The sequence below is a fragment of the Drosophila albomicans genome, chromosome 2L (genome assembly GCF_009650485.2).
Source record: "Drosophila albomicans strain 15112-1751.03 chromosome 2L, ASM965048v2, whole genome shotgun sequence".
Taxonomy (NCBI): Eukaryota; Metazoa; Arthropoda; class Insecta; order Diptera; family Drosophilidae; genus Drosophila; species Drosophila albomicans.
Genome location: NC_047628.2, coordinates 10,587,689 through 10,601,429, shown reverse-complemented (window position 1 = coordinate 10,601,429; position 13,741 = coordinate 10,587,689). Strand labels below are relative to the sequence as shown.

General features: G+C 36.6%; 2 protein-coding genes across 2 annotated transcripts in view; one reads left to right on the top strand and one right to left on the bottom strand.

Moving 5' to 3' along the window:
• LOC117564515 (neurotrimin) overlaps nt 1–13,741 on the top strand; it is a 78,786-nt gene that overhangs the window by 34,722 nt on the left and 30,323 nt on the right. The gene's annotated exons all lie outside the window — the stretch shown is intronic.
• LOC127565187 (CD109 antigen-like) lies at nt 1,593–7,891 on the bottom strand. Its single transcript, XM_052002601.1, has 9 exons — nt 7,785–7,891; nt 5,543–6,319; nt 5,199–5,481; nt 4,868–5,141; nt 4,766–4,810; nt 4,482–4,704; nt 4,230–4,417; nt 2,551–4,172; nt 1,593–1,896 (listed from the first exon to the last, which is right to left on the bottom strand). The coding sequence occupies exons 1-9, from the start codon at nt 7,883–7,885 to the stop codon at nt 1,702–1,704; spliced, it is 3,708 nt and encodes a 1,235-aa protein (XP_051858561.1). The 5' UTR covers nt 7,886–7,891; the 3' UTR covers nt 1,593–1,701.

The window sequence follows — 13,741 nt, the reverse complement described above, 5'->3', positions numbered from 1 at the left end:
TTGAATCTATAATTCAGCACACCATTGCATTGCCCAAAGCTTATCTAGTCATCTGCTGTCCGAAGCATAAACACACACTTTCACATAAGAAAAATACTTATAAAGATGCTCTTTCTATTGGCCTTTGCTGACATTTTGTCCATTGTTATTTTTGTATACGTTATGTATATTTTTGCACAATCTTTCATTTTGAACTTATGAAGATTGAAAATTTTGTGTGAGGACAACGAAACGAAAAATGCTGGCAAAAACGTTGCCAAGGCTAAGGCTCAGGCTGAGAGTCAGGCTCAACGCCCTTTGTTGTTGCTCTTCCCTGGAGGCTGAGATTTTGTTATTGGGCGATGGCATTTTATTAGCACTTGGACATTTTCAACATTATCATAAGGTTATGCATATCAAAGTGTGATACACACACACACACACTCCTGTGCATGTGTGTTAGCACTCGTCTCAGCATTTATTGTTCCCTGGGTCAGTGTTTGGCAATGTAATTTCAGCTGAATATTTGCTGAAAATTCTATCATATTTTGAATTTTGCTTAGACAAGCAACTTCTCGCTTTTTACACCGCACCTGAAGGCTATTCACTCAATATGTATTTTTGGAATATTTTTCTGCCAAGCATTTTTATGTTTATTTTACGGTCAAGCCGCTCGTCGAGCACTTATCAAATATGTTATGCAGTTTAAGTTATTCAAAAAGTTTCGCAGGAACTGCATTTTCTGATCACATTTATTGGCACAAATTACATGCGAAAATTGCATTTTGAAAACCAAACAATTGAAATGTTATTTTCAGTTACAGCAATCAAGTAATGAATAAAATAATATTAAATATTGTTTATACAAAATGTTTTTTGGCTTGAATTTCATGCAGTCTTCAGCATTTTTCAGAATTTAATTCACTTGAAATATTTGACACTTGATTCTCCCCAGTTTCTCACTTTATAAATTGTTTCCCTTCAGCAATTGTTTTTGAATGATTTATTTTGCATAAATTACATCGTGTAACCTCTTTCTATTGCTTTTTGTATTTATTTGTATTTATTGAGGCATACACACACCCACCCACACTCGCACACACACCCTTTGCCATTCGCCCATTTATATACTTACACCTTCATTAATATGCCATGATATTGAAGGAGTAAAGTCTGTTGAGTTCACTTGAGTTAAGGAGAAAGAGAAGTCCATTTCCTGTTGCCTGTTTTCGCAACCCCAACCCCAATCCCGACCCCGACCCATTCCATTAGGCCACCGCACAAATGACTCCAAAAATATGAGACAGATGCGAAAGCGTGGCTTGGCTTTAGCTTCGAGGCGTAAACAAATACGCGACTGCCACGCGTCAGTCATTAAATCACGAATCCTGGAACACACTCAACCCTATCGTGGCTTTTGAACTTCACAAGCAGCAAGCAGCTGTTGTGCCGTGTCTGCTATGTGGGAGGACTTCTGGGATGGATGAAGTTTAGCCAGATTATGGAGTGAGTGTCACGTAAGCAACTCAAACCTCGAGTGAGCAAACAGTCTGGTCCCAAAGTTTTTGCCAGTCAAACTCGTAGCAAAACATTGCTAATGAGAGAGGCTGTCTAATTAATATAAAATTCACACACGTTTATTACGGAAATTGGCAATTATACAGACAGAGGTATACAGAGAGAGAGAGAGAGAGAGACAGAGATGGAAGAGATGTAAATTTGCTAAAAAGTTACATTAAAATTGCGCACTTGAGGCTTGAGCTGTGAATTTGTATCAGATATTGATATCGTGCCAGGCTGCAAATTTTCCACCAAGTGCTGAAGTACAACAAGCACAGACAAGCAAGTTAATTTGTTAAACTGTATTTGACCCAGACGTACAATCAATTTGGTATTGCCTTCCTTCGAATCAGCTTGCTGGAAGAGAGAAATGAGAAACGATAAATGTTTTGTATTTAATTGAAGCTTTTGATGAAAAGCTAAGATTTTATTTCTATTTATAACGGAATTTTTTGTAATTATTTATTTGAATTTGGTCAAAAAACTTTAAAGCATAATAAATATTAATGGATGAGCGAACAAATTAAAATCATAATTAAATCAAATACCAAAATCAATTTTTGACACATCTGAAAATTTTATTTTAATCAAGTGCGATAAAGAACTTGGAAATAATTAAAAAAATAAATTACTTTGGCTTTGGCAATCTGGTATAATTTGTACTGTGTGGTATATTTTGAATGTAGTAGTATATCGAGATATCGAGCATTCGGCATATTTTGGCATTTTTTAGTATATTTGATTGGTATATTTTAAGAATAATACCGTACTGTTTTGCTTTTATTGCAAGCACACACGCCTGGAATTGTTATTTTACAATGTTGTCTAGAGATTTTTCTTTTGGAATGTTGAAGAGCAAAATACAAATTTTTAAACCATGGATAATTTATCCACATAATAATGCCAAAATAATATTCTAAGCATATGTTAATAAGCAATCATTGAGAAATAATTTTCAGTATATTCAAGTAATAACCACATTGGGAAATTGATCATTTTTGAAATACTCACCAACACAAGTTTGTTGGCAACCAGTTGATCCACACTATTTCTGCTGAGCACATATCCCGATTGCAGCCGTAAAATTATTTCACTACCTATGTAAAAATCCCTATTTTTGTTGTCACGCTCCAAGCATATATTTATATACGATTGCGAAATCTTCTTCAGTTTCTTTTGTTCAACTACAATTTTATAAGAGGTGGTCACATTTGCATCGGGATCCGCCTGCTGGTTTGGATCATATTGATAGGAACATTGTACCAGCAATTCACCCAGACCATAGGCTATGAAATTGAGTTCTTGAGATTTAGGCTGTATATTGACCATTTGGGTTTGATATTTATTCGATGAATCGAACCGAATATTCTTCCTCTGACCATTATCTCCAATAACAGTTACGGCCAGATTTACTTCCGGTTCACTTGTTAGCGATCTGGTGTAAATATAGATCGCTTTCCTGGCCACACTGCATTCAAAGCATGCCACTCGACAGTTTTCACCATAGAGTTGAGAGATTAACCATGTGTATATTTCGGTTGTTACATCTTTTTTGCGAGTCACCTGTGAAATGAGAATGTTTGCTGCTATTTCGATATTACAACGTATTTCCGACCAGTTGCCGTTTGTTGTTTCATTGGGCTTCTGCCATGTCTGCAGATTGAAGCCACGCTTCGCCTCCAGTTGATAGTTGGCATGCTTTGCCAGCTGCTTGCTAACCCATCTATGCGACTCCTGTATGCGAATCATGCGGTTGGACAACTGTAGACCTTTAAGCACATCGAGAGAAAGCTCCAAATTACTCAGTTTGCGTCGCTCTGGCGTATTGCAATTTTCCACAAACTCTTTGCGATTCACTCGATGATTGAGTAGATATTTCTCACACTGTATTATCACACGTGGATCAAAAGTAACCGGCGTTTTCTGCAGCAATTGCAACATCTGCAGGGCATAGCCTGTCAACCAGACTGATGTACAATTGCCTTCTGGTTTCTCCGCGAAACTAAATCCAGCATCACGAGCACGCATTCGCTGCATCGACTGAAATCCATCATTGAGCTCATCTTCTAGATGCCGTAGCCATTTCTTCTTCATCCAATTGTGACCCTGGACAAAGTCCCAGAGCAAATAGACACCCATCACTTTGCTGATCACTTGCTCACCGTTGTCTGTGCGATCAATGCGCTCGAGACCTTGGATGTTGGCTGCAATCAAGTCGGCACTCAAATAACATTTGACATCGTTCGCTGAAGGTTTGTGTGGCAACTTGATTTCAAACTGTGTGCGCATTGTACGGTACCCCATCTTTTTGTAGATATCCTCGTGGTGAGTTACTAATTGACCCGGTTGTATAATTTCGATTGGATGTACTACAGTATCGCTTAGGGCATCACTCACTGCCGTTATAGAAAGTCGCAGAGTGCCAGCTTTAAGAGCACGTATGTAAAGATTAAGAGTGTTGGAACTTTTACGGGCCAACTGCAGATTTTGCTCTACGTAGTCTGAGGCAGGAAAAGTTCTCCGTTTAATGTCTAGTTGTTGAAAGATCTCTGGATTTTGCTTGACTTTAATTACCACATTCATCTTTCTAGGCCGCTGATTGAAGCAATGCACAGGCAGAACTAGAAGTTCGCCTAATTGAAGAGATTTATTTGTAAATTGTTTGACTCATGTTGCAAGCTTTTACTTACCGACTTTAATATGGCGCGGCACATTGTATTGCAAATATAGATCCTTTGTGGCTTGAATGCTGATGAAGGGCTGTTTGGATTGGAAAAGTGTGAGTCCAGTGTAGGGTTGCATTAAAAATGCATTCAGTTTCCATTCTGTGATTTTAGCAGGAACATGTACTGTAAAGTTTCTCCAGCCAGGTTGCGTGCTAGAAGTTGAGTAATATTACAAATTCATAAATAAATTAATCACTATTCAAAATGAATACCTACTCTTCTACACTTTCGAACAGCATCACATCGTTGAAGTCGTTGTTCGATGGCGGAAGACTGCAGCAGTAAGCATCAATTGGAGATCGACGCAAAGTTATACTGGGGTAAAGTTTCCTTGCTGTTGTTTTTGTTTTTGGAATGTTGCTATCAATGTGATGGAACGCTGCAGATCTCATTCTCATACCTTTCTTTTTCCTTGATGCCGCTGGATTTGCCGGTTTAGCTGCATTATAAAAAAACTTATAAGGTAGATTCAAGAATTACATTTATAATATGATACATACTAAAAGCTGACTTTGGTATAAAGGACGATGTCTCATTAACATTCTCTGCAAATAAAAAAGAATTGATTACAATTGATATTTGTTAATCACCGCTGAACTTACTTGGCTTGACTTCAAAAATATTTTTTGCATTCGTCAATACAAATAAACCTAGATTCGAGGCTTTTGGATTCTCAGAGAGTTGTACTTGGTGAGGAAAGGTTAGAAGTGCACCCATAATGATATCAAAATAATGTTCATTGAAATCGTTATCATTCGTCACGCCAAATATTCGACTATCTATTGCTGAGAGACCCATATATGATTTGCCAACTGCATTAACACGAAGTGAGATCACTTCGCCGGGCTTAACTACTGTGGGTGCCATGATATTAACCTTCAAATCCAATTTGAGAGTGAAATGTGTTCTATAATGATATTAGAGTTGACTCACATGATCGTGTTTGCCTCGTTTTAGTTTAATCGTTTGTGTTGCCACATATAAAGCTGTTGAGCCCGATTCCATGCCATAGAGAGTTACATGAACAAACGGCCACATTAACGTAGTTACCCTCAGATCGATGGTGAATGTGTTGTTTTTATCGGGATAAGATGTGCCGGCTGCCAAAACCATGCCATTAAACATTACTACAGCTATAGTATAGTTGAGTTTCTGATCAAGTTGAAACTTCATTGTCTCAGTGGTCTGCGTTGGAGCGCCAAAGTTAAGCTCAATTCTAAATATGTAAAAGAGCATGAGATTTGTAGAAATGCAGATGAAGTTTAGATTTTACTTACAAATTCTCGTTTTTTGGTATTCTTTTTGCTTTATGAGAACGAATTTTTGCTTTGTAAACTTCAGCTGGGAAACTATTTCCAAGTGACACAGATCGACGTGACCGCGATCTTCTTTTAATTGGCCTCAAGCTGCGTAGCCTATTCGCCTTAAAGAGCGTCGAGTTTGTTTCTGAAAATGTAGGATCAAACTGCTCGACTTGTATTTGTGCACACTGTTCGCTCGTATGGACTCCATTCTTTACACAGATATGCCACGCTCCGATGTTTGGATATCTGCCGATGTGCAGCTCTGATTCAAATACGCCTTTAATGGTCGGAAACTCATGGTAGAGACAGACACGGTAGCCTTTTGCATCTTCTATCCATATTGTCGCCTTGTATTCGGGTGTCGCAATCTTCATCAGTTCATTGTGAAAGATTACACGAAACTGCAGCAATTCTCCAGCCCAATATTTTGTTTTCGGTGTTTGAATTTTCACAAAGTTCTTGAAGATTTGCCAAGTCAATTTTTTGGTGGTTGTAAAGTTCATCCCACGCAATCCATTCACAGTCAAGCTGTAATCACCGCTCTCCAGTTCTGGGAGCTTAAAACGATACGAGCTCATCGGATGCATTGGAGTAATTTGCATTTGCATGCTCATGTAAAATCGGGGACCCTGCAGAATCACCTCACAACTGCAGCTGACACTGCTCTCAAAGATGCCCACAACGACGCCATAGGAACGTTTCGAGAATATCACCTCCGCTGCTGATACCATATAATAAGCAGTCTCATTGCTATACGAATTAAAAATATTAAAAAATAACAAATTAACAGTAACAGAAATGGATTATAAAAAGTAAAATTTTCTGCCTCTCATTGTTTAGACTTCCCATTGAAAAGTCGAAAGAGTATCGTAAAAATGAGAATATATTTTTTCATTTTTATTTCCATTTGCGTTTAAATACTTTATTTATATACAAATAGTTGTAGTATATTGCACATATGGCTAGGCAGACATAAATGAATTATGAAATGACACATTTTCTGCTTCTTTCATACTTATTTAATTATTTTCGCTAACCCTTATAAAATCGAATTGTGGGTCAAGGATAGTGTTCTACTTATTTACACTAGTAATAGTATTTATCATTTTCAATTATATTTTTTACGTGTGTATATAATTTATATGAATATTCAAGTGCAATGTATGGCAATACATTTTAAAGCACTTATTAGATTGTTTACGCTTACTCTTGAAAAATCGAAAGTGTGTCATAGTTTCACTTGAAAAATATTTACAATTTTAGTAACAGCTGTTTGGCATTATTTTTATTATTTCCTTAAAACACATGGGGCACTTATTAGATGTTTTGTGAAACTAGTTGGAATAACAAAAGCTTGTCAGTCTATGTTTGAACTTTAAATATACGTAATCACCCAACACATTTTGCAAATAAAATTATTTAGTCAGATTGCGTCGCATTTCGTAAATTTCACTTAAGGACCACTGCAGTGTAACTAATTACATAGCTTAGCGGCATATATTTTATAATTCACATTTCTCGATGTACATACGTATTAATTGTTCTCAAGGATATATTTTCCAGGCTTTTTACTTACTTAATTTTCTATACAGTGATAGCAACAAAAACGCGAATACAATAATATAACATTGGTAGGAGCCCTACGTCACGCACTGCGATTTTGATTATTATTTTGATTATTTAAAAAAAAATGTATATTTCAAAATATTGTAAACCGAATTATTAATTATATTGTTAACTAACTATTGCTTAATTGTTGAGTTAATTAAATTTGTCCTTAGTTTGCAAATTAAAAAGGTAAAATTATTCAGTCAGTTTGCGTTACTATACATAATTTTCACTTAAGGACCACTATGTAACATGTATAACTTAGCGGCATTCATTCTTGTGAACGAACCCAAATCACTTATAAGCACTGTTGCACTTAAATTGTATTTCGTTTATGTGCCAGTTTTTATCATTCAGTTTTGGTTCTTAAGTAAGATGTTGCACCTGTTAAGCGAGTTACTTGTAAACAGTATATTTCACTCTCCGAACCGTTCAAAAGTTTTGAAAAAATGAATTTTGTCAATTTGTAACACTTCGCACTGCATTATAGCTGTTATTTATGGTGTATTAGTTATTGAATGATGCACAGGATTCACTTTTCTCGGCATACGTATTAATCATTCGCAAGGATATTTTGTCCTATATAGCGCGTACTATTTGAACTTACTTCTCGGCAATTACCACATCCGAACACAGCGATAGCAGCAACAACGCATATACAATAAGCGAGCAATAGTAGGAGCCCCAATGGGGTCTTAATCCATACATGGCGAGGGCCAGAATTGAACTGAACCGATCGTTGGGGCGACTTATAAGTAGCTATAATTGGATTTCTGTTTGTATTTTGCATGCGTTTCGCTTCATTTATGACCATGTCATTGGCCATTTGCTGCTCCAAATGTGATTTGTATGTGGGTAATTCAATCGGGCGACATCAGATAAAGTGCATAATTGAGCCGCCATCTTGCAAGTCAAGTCCATCTTTGGTTCTGTGAGGGATCTGTGCTGTTGTTTTGGCTGTTCGCTTGTTTGTTTGTTGTCTGCCTCTCGGTCTGTTTGTTTGTTTGTTTGTGTTGGTTTGCCATCGTGGCCATCGTTCACATCAAAAGCACTCGATGTCTTGATGGTCGTTGTTGTTGTTGTCTCCCGGTTAATAAAGCAGCACTTAGTGTTTGATGAAAGCAAAGGCAAAGCTATGAACGATGCCATTCCCATTGCCTTTCTCATTGCCATTGGCTGAGCAGCTACTTAAGGCCTCAACTGTGTTCGTGCGTGTGGCTGTGCTTGTATGTGTATGCGTGTGTGTGTCAGTGTGTGTGTGTGTGTGTGTCGTGGCTGTGATGCAGTTATGCGCATTTCCGCTTCAGTAGCTTCTATCCCTGACTTGCTTTGCTTACATTTAAGTGCATATTCACTGCGAGAGTATATGAGCAGTTAGTTATGTACGAGGGTGGCTTGAAAACAAAGTTTAATTCAAATTGAAAAAGGCTTGACCAGAAGAAGATGTATGTTATAATATTTGTAATAACTGAAATTTACTTTTTAACAATAATTAATACTTAATTATTATATATTAAAATCGAGTTATTGTGGTAAATTTTAATTATTACGATTTTTTTCAGTAATATTAAATTTATAAGCTTATGATGTATCGTAATATATACAAGTATATACATATATACAAAGATATGGAAATGTTCCACTGATAATAACATAGCAAAATTCTTATAGATTTTTCATTTTTCCATTTTTCATTTCTATACTATACTATATAATTATAGTTTTGCTTTAAAGCTCAAAAAGTCTTTAAGTCTCTTTAATGATGATGTTGTAGTTGTAGGTTCAGAAGGGTGTGCAAAAGCTTCCCCAAAAACTGATAATAATGTTTCTAAATAATGAATAATGTTGATATTAATTACTTATCTTGTGATGTACTTAATGCTGTATTCATTTCAAACTTATTTCGTGCGCCTTTCAAAGCTCTTCGGTCGCCCCGATTGCATTTGCAATTGCCTGGACTGTAGTGAAGACAACAATAACAAGAACAACATAAATAGACATACACACAAACACAAGCACACACACAGAGACATAGAGACAGGCACAAACACAGACACACTGTTGCCATGTCACTCATTCACTCAGTCAAACTGTCAATGCTAGTTTCAATCTTTGTATTTTGTGCTTTCGCCTGCAATTGGCAGTCGAGGCAGCATTACATTTGCTTGATTGAACTTCTGCCCCCAGTCAAACTTGCCCGCCTTCTCCCCCCTCCCCATCCCCCTCGATTCCCATCCACCTTTGTAGTTGGTGTAGAGCGAGGCAAACTGTATCTGCTTGTGTGTTTTGGTATTTTCGAATGCCAAAAAGCTTGGCAAGCGTTTGGACTTGGCCAACACACACACACACACACACACACATACACACAAAAGAAAAAAGGAAGGGAACGAAAACGAAACGAAAATCCAAAGGGCAGTTTGCAAAGCCAGTGAGTTACCTCAATGGACGAGACACGTTGTTAAATGCATAAGCAGCAACCCTGACCCACATTCGATGGTCAGGCTGTAACCAGTCAGACCAGTCAGCAGTTCCCAACTGCTTGTTGTACACGACTAACTAGAATCATAGAGCTCTTGAGGAGCAGTTGCATTTTGTGTTGCATAGTTCATGGTGCATGCAACTTAAAGTGCACTTTTCATCAGGAAGTGAAACGAAACGAAACGAAAAGTAAACTTAAGTAAAATATATATTTGTCTAGCTGCATTTTTTTTTTATATGTTTATTCGCTGCTTCTCAACTCATCACTTAATCCGCCAACTAGGAACAACAACAAAGGCCAAGAGCAAGACAAACTTTCTATACACTCTTTCTCACAGAGAGTTCACATCATTTTTGGTTTCATTCTGCATCAATATTATCTGAGAGAGAGGATGAAATACATTTTGAATACATTTGTGTTTTCTTTGAATTTCTTAATCAATCGAATGCCTTCATTTTATAGAGTGTCGCTGGCTTCGGCTTCTTTGTTTGATTTTGATTCTCTTTCTTGACTCGAGCGATTTTCAGCTGCATTTATATGGCCCATATATCTCAATTTGTGCGACTTGTGAATTGGGTTACAGCTTGGTGACTGGTCTTAGCAATTGACTGTGACAGCGTTAAGGAATAGCTTGTGGGTTGAGAGTCGCTAGAGAAGAAACTGAGAGAGACAGTGAAAGAGGGAGGGAATGGAGTGTAAAGTTTGGCTTCCTCAAATTTCAAATTCTGTCGTTTGAGGTCTGTTGTTCTTTCAGAGCATATCAATTAAGTTTGCTGTAGTCGCTAGTCAGCTTATCATTTGCATGGAAATTACTCAATCCATACACACACAGACCGCACACTTCTTATCCCTTCTCAGAAGCATAAAACTTTACAACTTTAAACAAAATCACAGCTTGGAGAAAACAATGTGAAACACACAAAAGCTGAAACCTTTCACCAAAGAGTTGAGCAATTTAATTTTGTAATTTTCTTCGTTTTTTTTTTTAGTTTTACGTCTTCTTTGCGTTTGGAATAAAACAAAAGTTGTGCTCTTTTAAATTCATTTAAACGCTTTTAGCGCTTTTCACGCCAACACAAACCGGAGGATGTCTCCTGCTCGTCTGCAGCTTTATGGATTGCCCATGGTCGGCATCCCTACCCCGCCTCTTCACGCCCCTTTTATCCGCCCCTTTCGTAATGCCATGAAGCTGCAAAGTTTTGTTTTGGTTCTGTAAAAAAAATATCTAGCGTCGGTGATGATGGAAAAAAATTGCCAACTTTTGCGACGCACAAAGTGAAACTATCTGAGTAATACGAGTCTGCAAATTCAGGCTAACTAGAGTTGAAAATTTCCTCTACAATGTAGCCAAATGGGTCTCGTAAACCAGCATACGACGTTTGGATCTTTATTACGATTGAGAATTGCCTCAATTTTTGCAACTATAAACAACAAATGTGTGCTAAAGCGTAAGAGTTGAGCAAAAACAAAAAATTATTTGTAAACAACTTACTTTATTTCAAATATTTTTAAAAACTTTGAGCAATTATTAAATTCTGCAAATTTACTAGTTATCCAATGCAAATTCTTAAATCCTTCTCAAATATTTTTTTATTATTTAGCGAAGTTATTTTGTTTTTGAGCATTTTTTAAATGTTACAGTATCTCAAGTGCTCTCAAATTTAATAAGATATTTTAATTACCTTAATGAAAACCTTATTTATATAGATTATTAAGATTATTAAGTCTTACAATTTATTAACTATCCTTAGCATCTTTCTTAAATTTCAATCAAAAACATTTGTATTTAATTTTGACAGAGTTTCCTTGTTGTTGTTTAGCTATAATTAGATGAGTTAATATAGTAGAAAGTTTAATATAATAATGTAGCCTAAAATATATGTTTTTTAAAGCAGTATTTGTCTACAAATTAATCTATTCAAGTCAGATTTTGTTTAAGATTTGGAGAATTATTCAAAATAATTATTTTATTTCAATATTTGTATATATGAGTACAATATTTTATAAAATGATCTACACAAGTTTTTTTTCTAACAATTAATGTTCTATTTGTTTAGAAATTATTCTATTCACGTAGAATTTTTTTTAAGATTTGAAGTATTATTTAAAAAAATATCGACAGCAGATTCAAGATATTTTTTTTTAATTTTTTGAAGTATTTTGTGTTGTTTTTGAGCATTAATAAAATACTGGAAATGTTCAAACTATGCACAGCAGTTGCTTAAATTTTAATATAAACTAAGGGTTATGTGTGAACTGCGTTCTGTTGGATTTGGTCAGCTTAAAAAAAAGTTGACGACTTGAACGGTTCTTTGTTGTGGACCAAACTCTGTCTTCGAATCCCAAGCAGCCCATTCATCCGCATGCGTAGCGCATGCCAATTGTGCAATTGTTGGAAAATTTCTTTTGCTAAAAACTTGTACGTTGTGACTTTATCTCTCTCCTTCTCCCTCCCTCCCCCTCTCTCGCTCTTCCGTTAAATGCATAGTTTGGTTCTTTTATTTTGTTATTCTGTTGGCTATGTCTCACTTTTTACGCTCACTGTAACGCCGTAAGCTTTTATTTGTTGCGACACAGAGACAGAGAGAGCGAGAGAGAGAGAATGCGGAAGGACATGCTGGGCTGCTGCTGTCTTAATAGGTGTTGGCAATCATGAAGTTGCTTGCGGTTGCAGGACGCGAATTGGGCCAACAAATGCCACACAAGACCTAGTCGAACTTTTCTTTTTTTTTTGTTTAGTCCCAATGTGCGGAATGTGTGTTTGGCCATTAGTCGCTTTGATCAAATATTTAAAGCTAATGAACAAGATGGGCGTACTGCCAACTTCTAATAGAACAAAGACAACAAAAAATAGGGACACGATATACTGGACGAGTATGTATGAAAGGGGGAAAACTAAACTGCAACAAAAGTTCTCGTTTGGCATTTTTGTGTGTTTTAAAGGCAACAAATTGTGTAAGGCAAAAACAAATAAGACTGAAAGCGAAGGATTTAACATCAACTCGACTGCCCTAAAAGAGTTCAATCAACCTGACAAATTTCAATCAGGCTGCGGCTAAAAACAGACTCGAAGAGACCGAAGGAGACAGAATCGAGGATGTGGAACAGGTAGAGCTGAAGGAGAGTCACGCCATGGCACAATTAGGATGCTGTTGAAGTTTTGTCAATGAATGAAAAGCGTCTGCAACTTTTATTTAACTTGCGAGAGGGTCACACACACACACACACACATGCACATGTGAAGAGACATTCTAGCTTAGACACACACATATACACCAACTGAGCTTGGTCAACAATTGCTGTCTAGAACGTGCACTCACGTAGAGAGCGACCACATATTCACCTACACACACACACATAGATACACACGGACTCACACTCGTATTCACACACTTATACTAAGGTAAATGGATAAACCAATGTGTAGTGGGTCGTTGGATTTTAGCCATTTACGATAAAAGCCGAATGCATCCTTATAAAATCCCAACGATTTGCGCTTTTCAATACAGCTTAGAATAGTTCCTATCGACTTAGCTTGCAGATTACAAAGCATATATGCACATAGCATATAAATTTCATGAAATAAATACAATCAATTGTTCTCTTGCGAAAATAAATAAATAAAGCGAATATTCTAATAACTCAAATATTAATTTTAAAGAGATTTTTGCTGTTGTACAAATAGTATGTAGTTATATAAAAGGCCTATTCAGGCAAACGAATATAGAGAGAGATTTTGTTTTATTAATTAAATTAGTTTAATCAAAGTAAATTCTTACGTGAAATATACAAAAATAAAATACCTTAAAAGTTTTCAAAAAGTTGTTGTCGGGAGCAGCAGACAGCGCATGTTAATGCAATGCTGTGACAGCGTCTGCCAGCAGCGCTGCATCTGCTGGCAGCGCTGTATGCTCTCTGTTAGCGATCGCTTGCTGTTCGATCGGCTAATTGTTTGTTACTCTTGTTTGACTCTTAAATTGTAAATTGCTTGTAATCGTGTCGGTGGCGAAGCTTGGTACCTACTCAAGTCACAGCCAAACAAATAATCCAAAGTGGTGGTTACATATACGAACATATGTGCCATT

Bases quoted from the DNA above. Each gene is read 5' to 3' on its own strand.
- LOC127565187 (XM_052002601.1), bottom strand. From the start codon at position 7,885: ATGTATGGATTAAGACCCCATTGGGGCTCCTACTATTGCTCGCTTATT. The intron at 4,173-4,229 runs GTAAGTAAAAGC...CTCTTCAATTAG, and splicing joins GCCGCGCCATATTAAAGTCG to GCGAACTTCTAGTTCTGCCT. The intron at 1,897-2,550 runs GTGAGTATTTCA...TCTCTCTTCCAG, and splicing joins TTGCCAACAAACTTGTGTTG to CAAGCTGATTCGAAGGAAGG.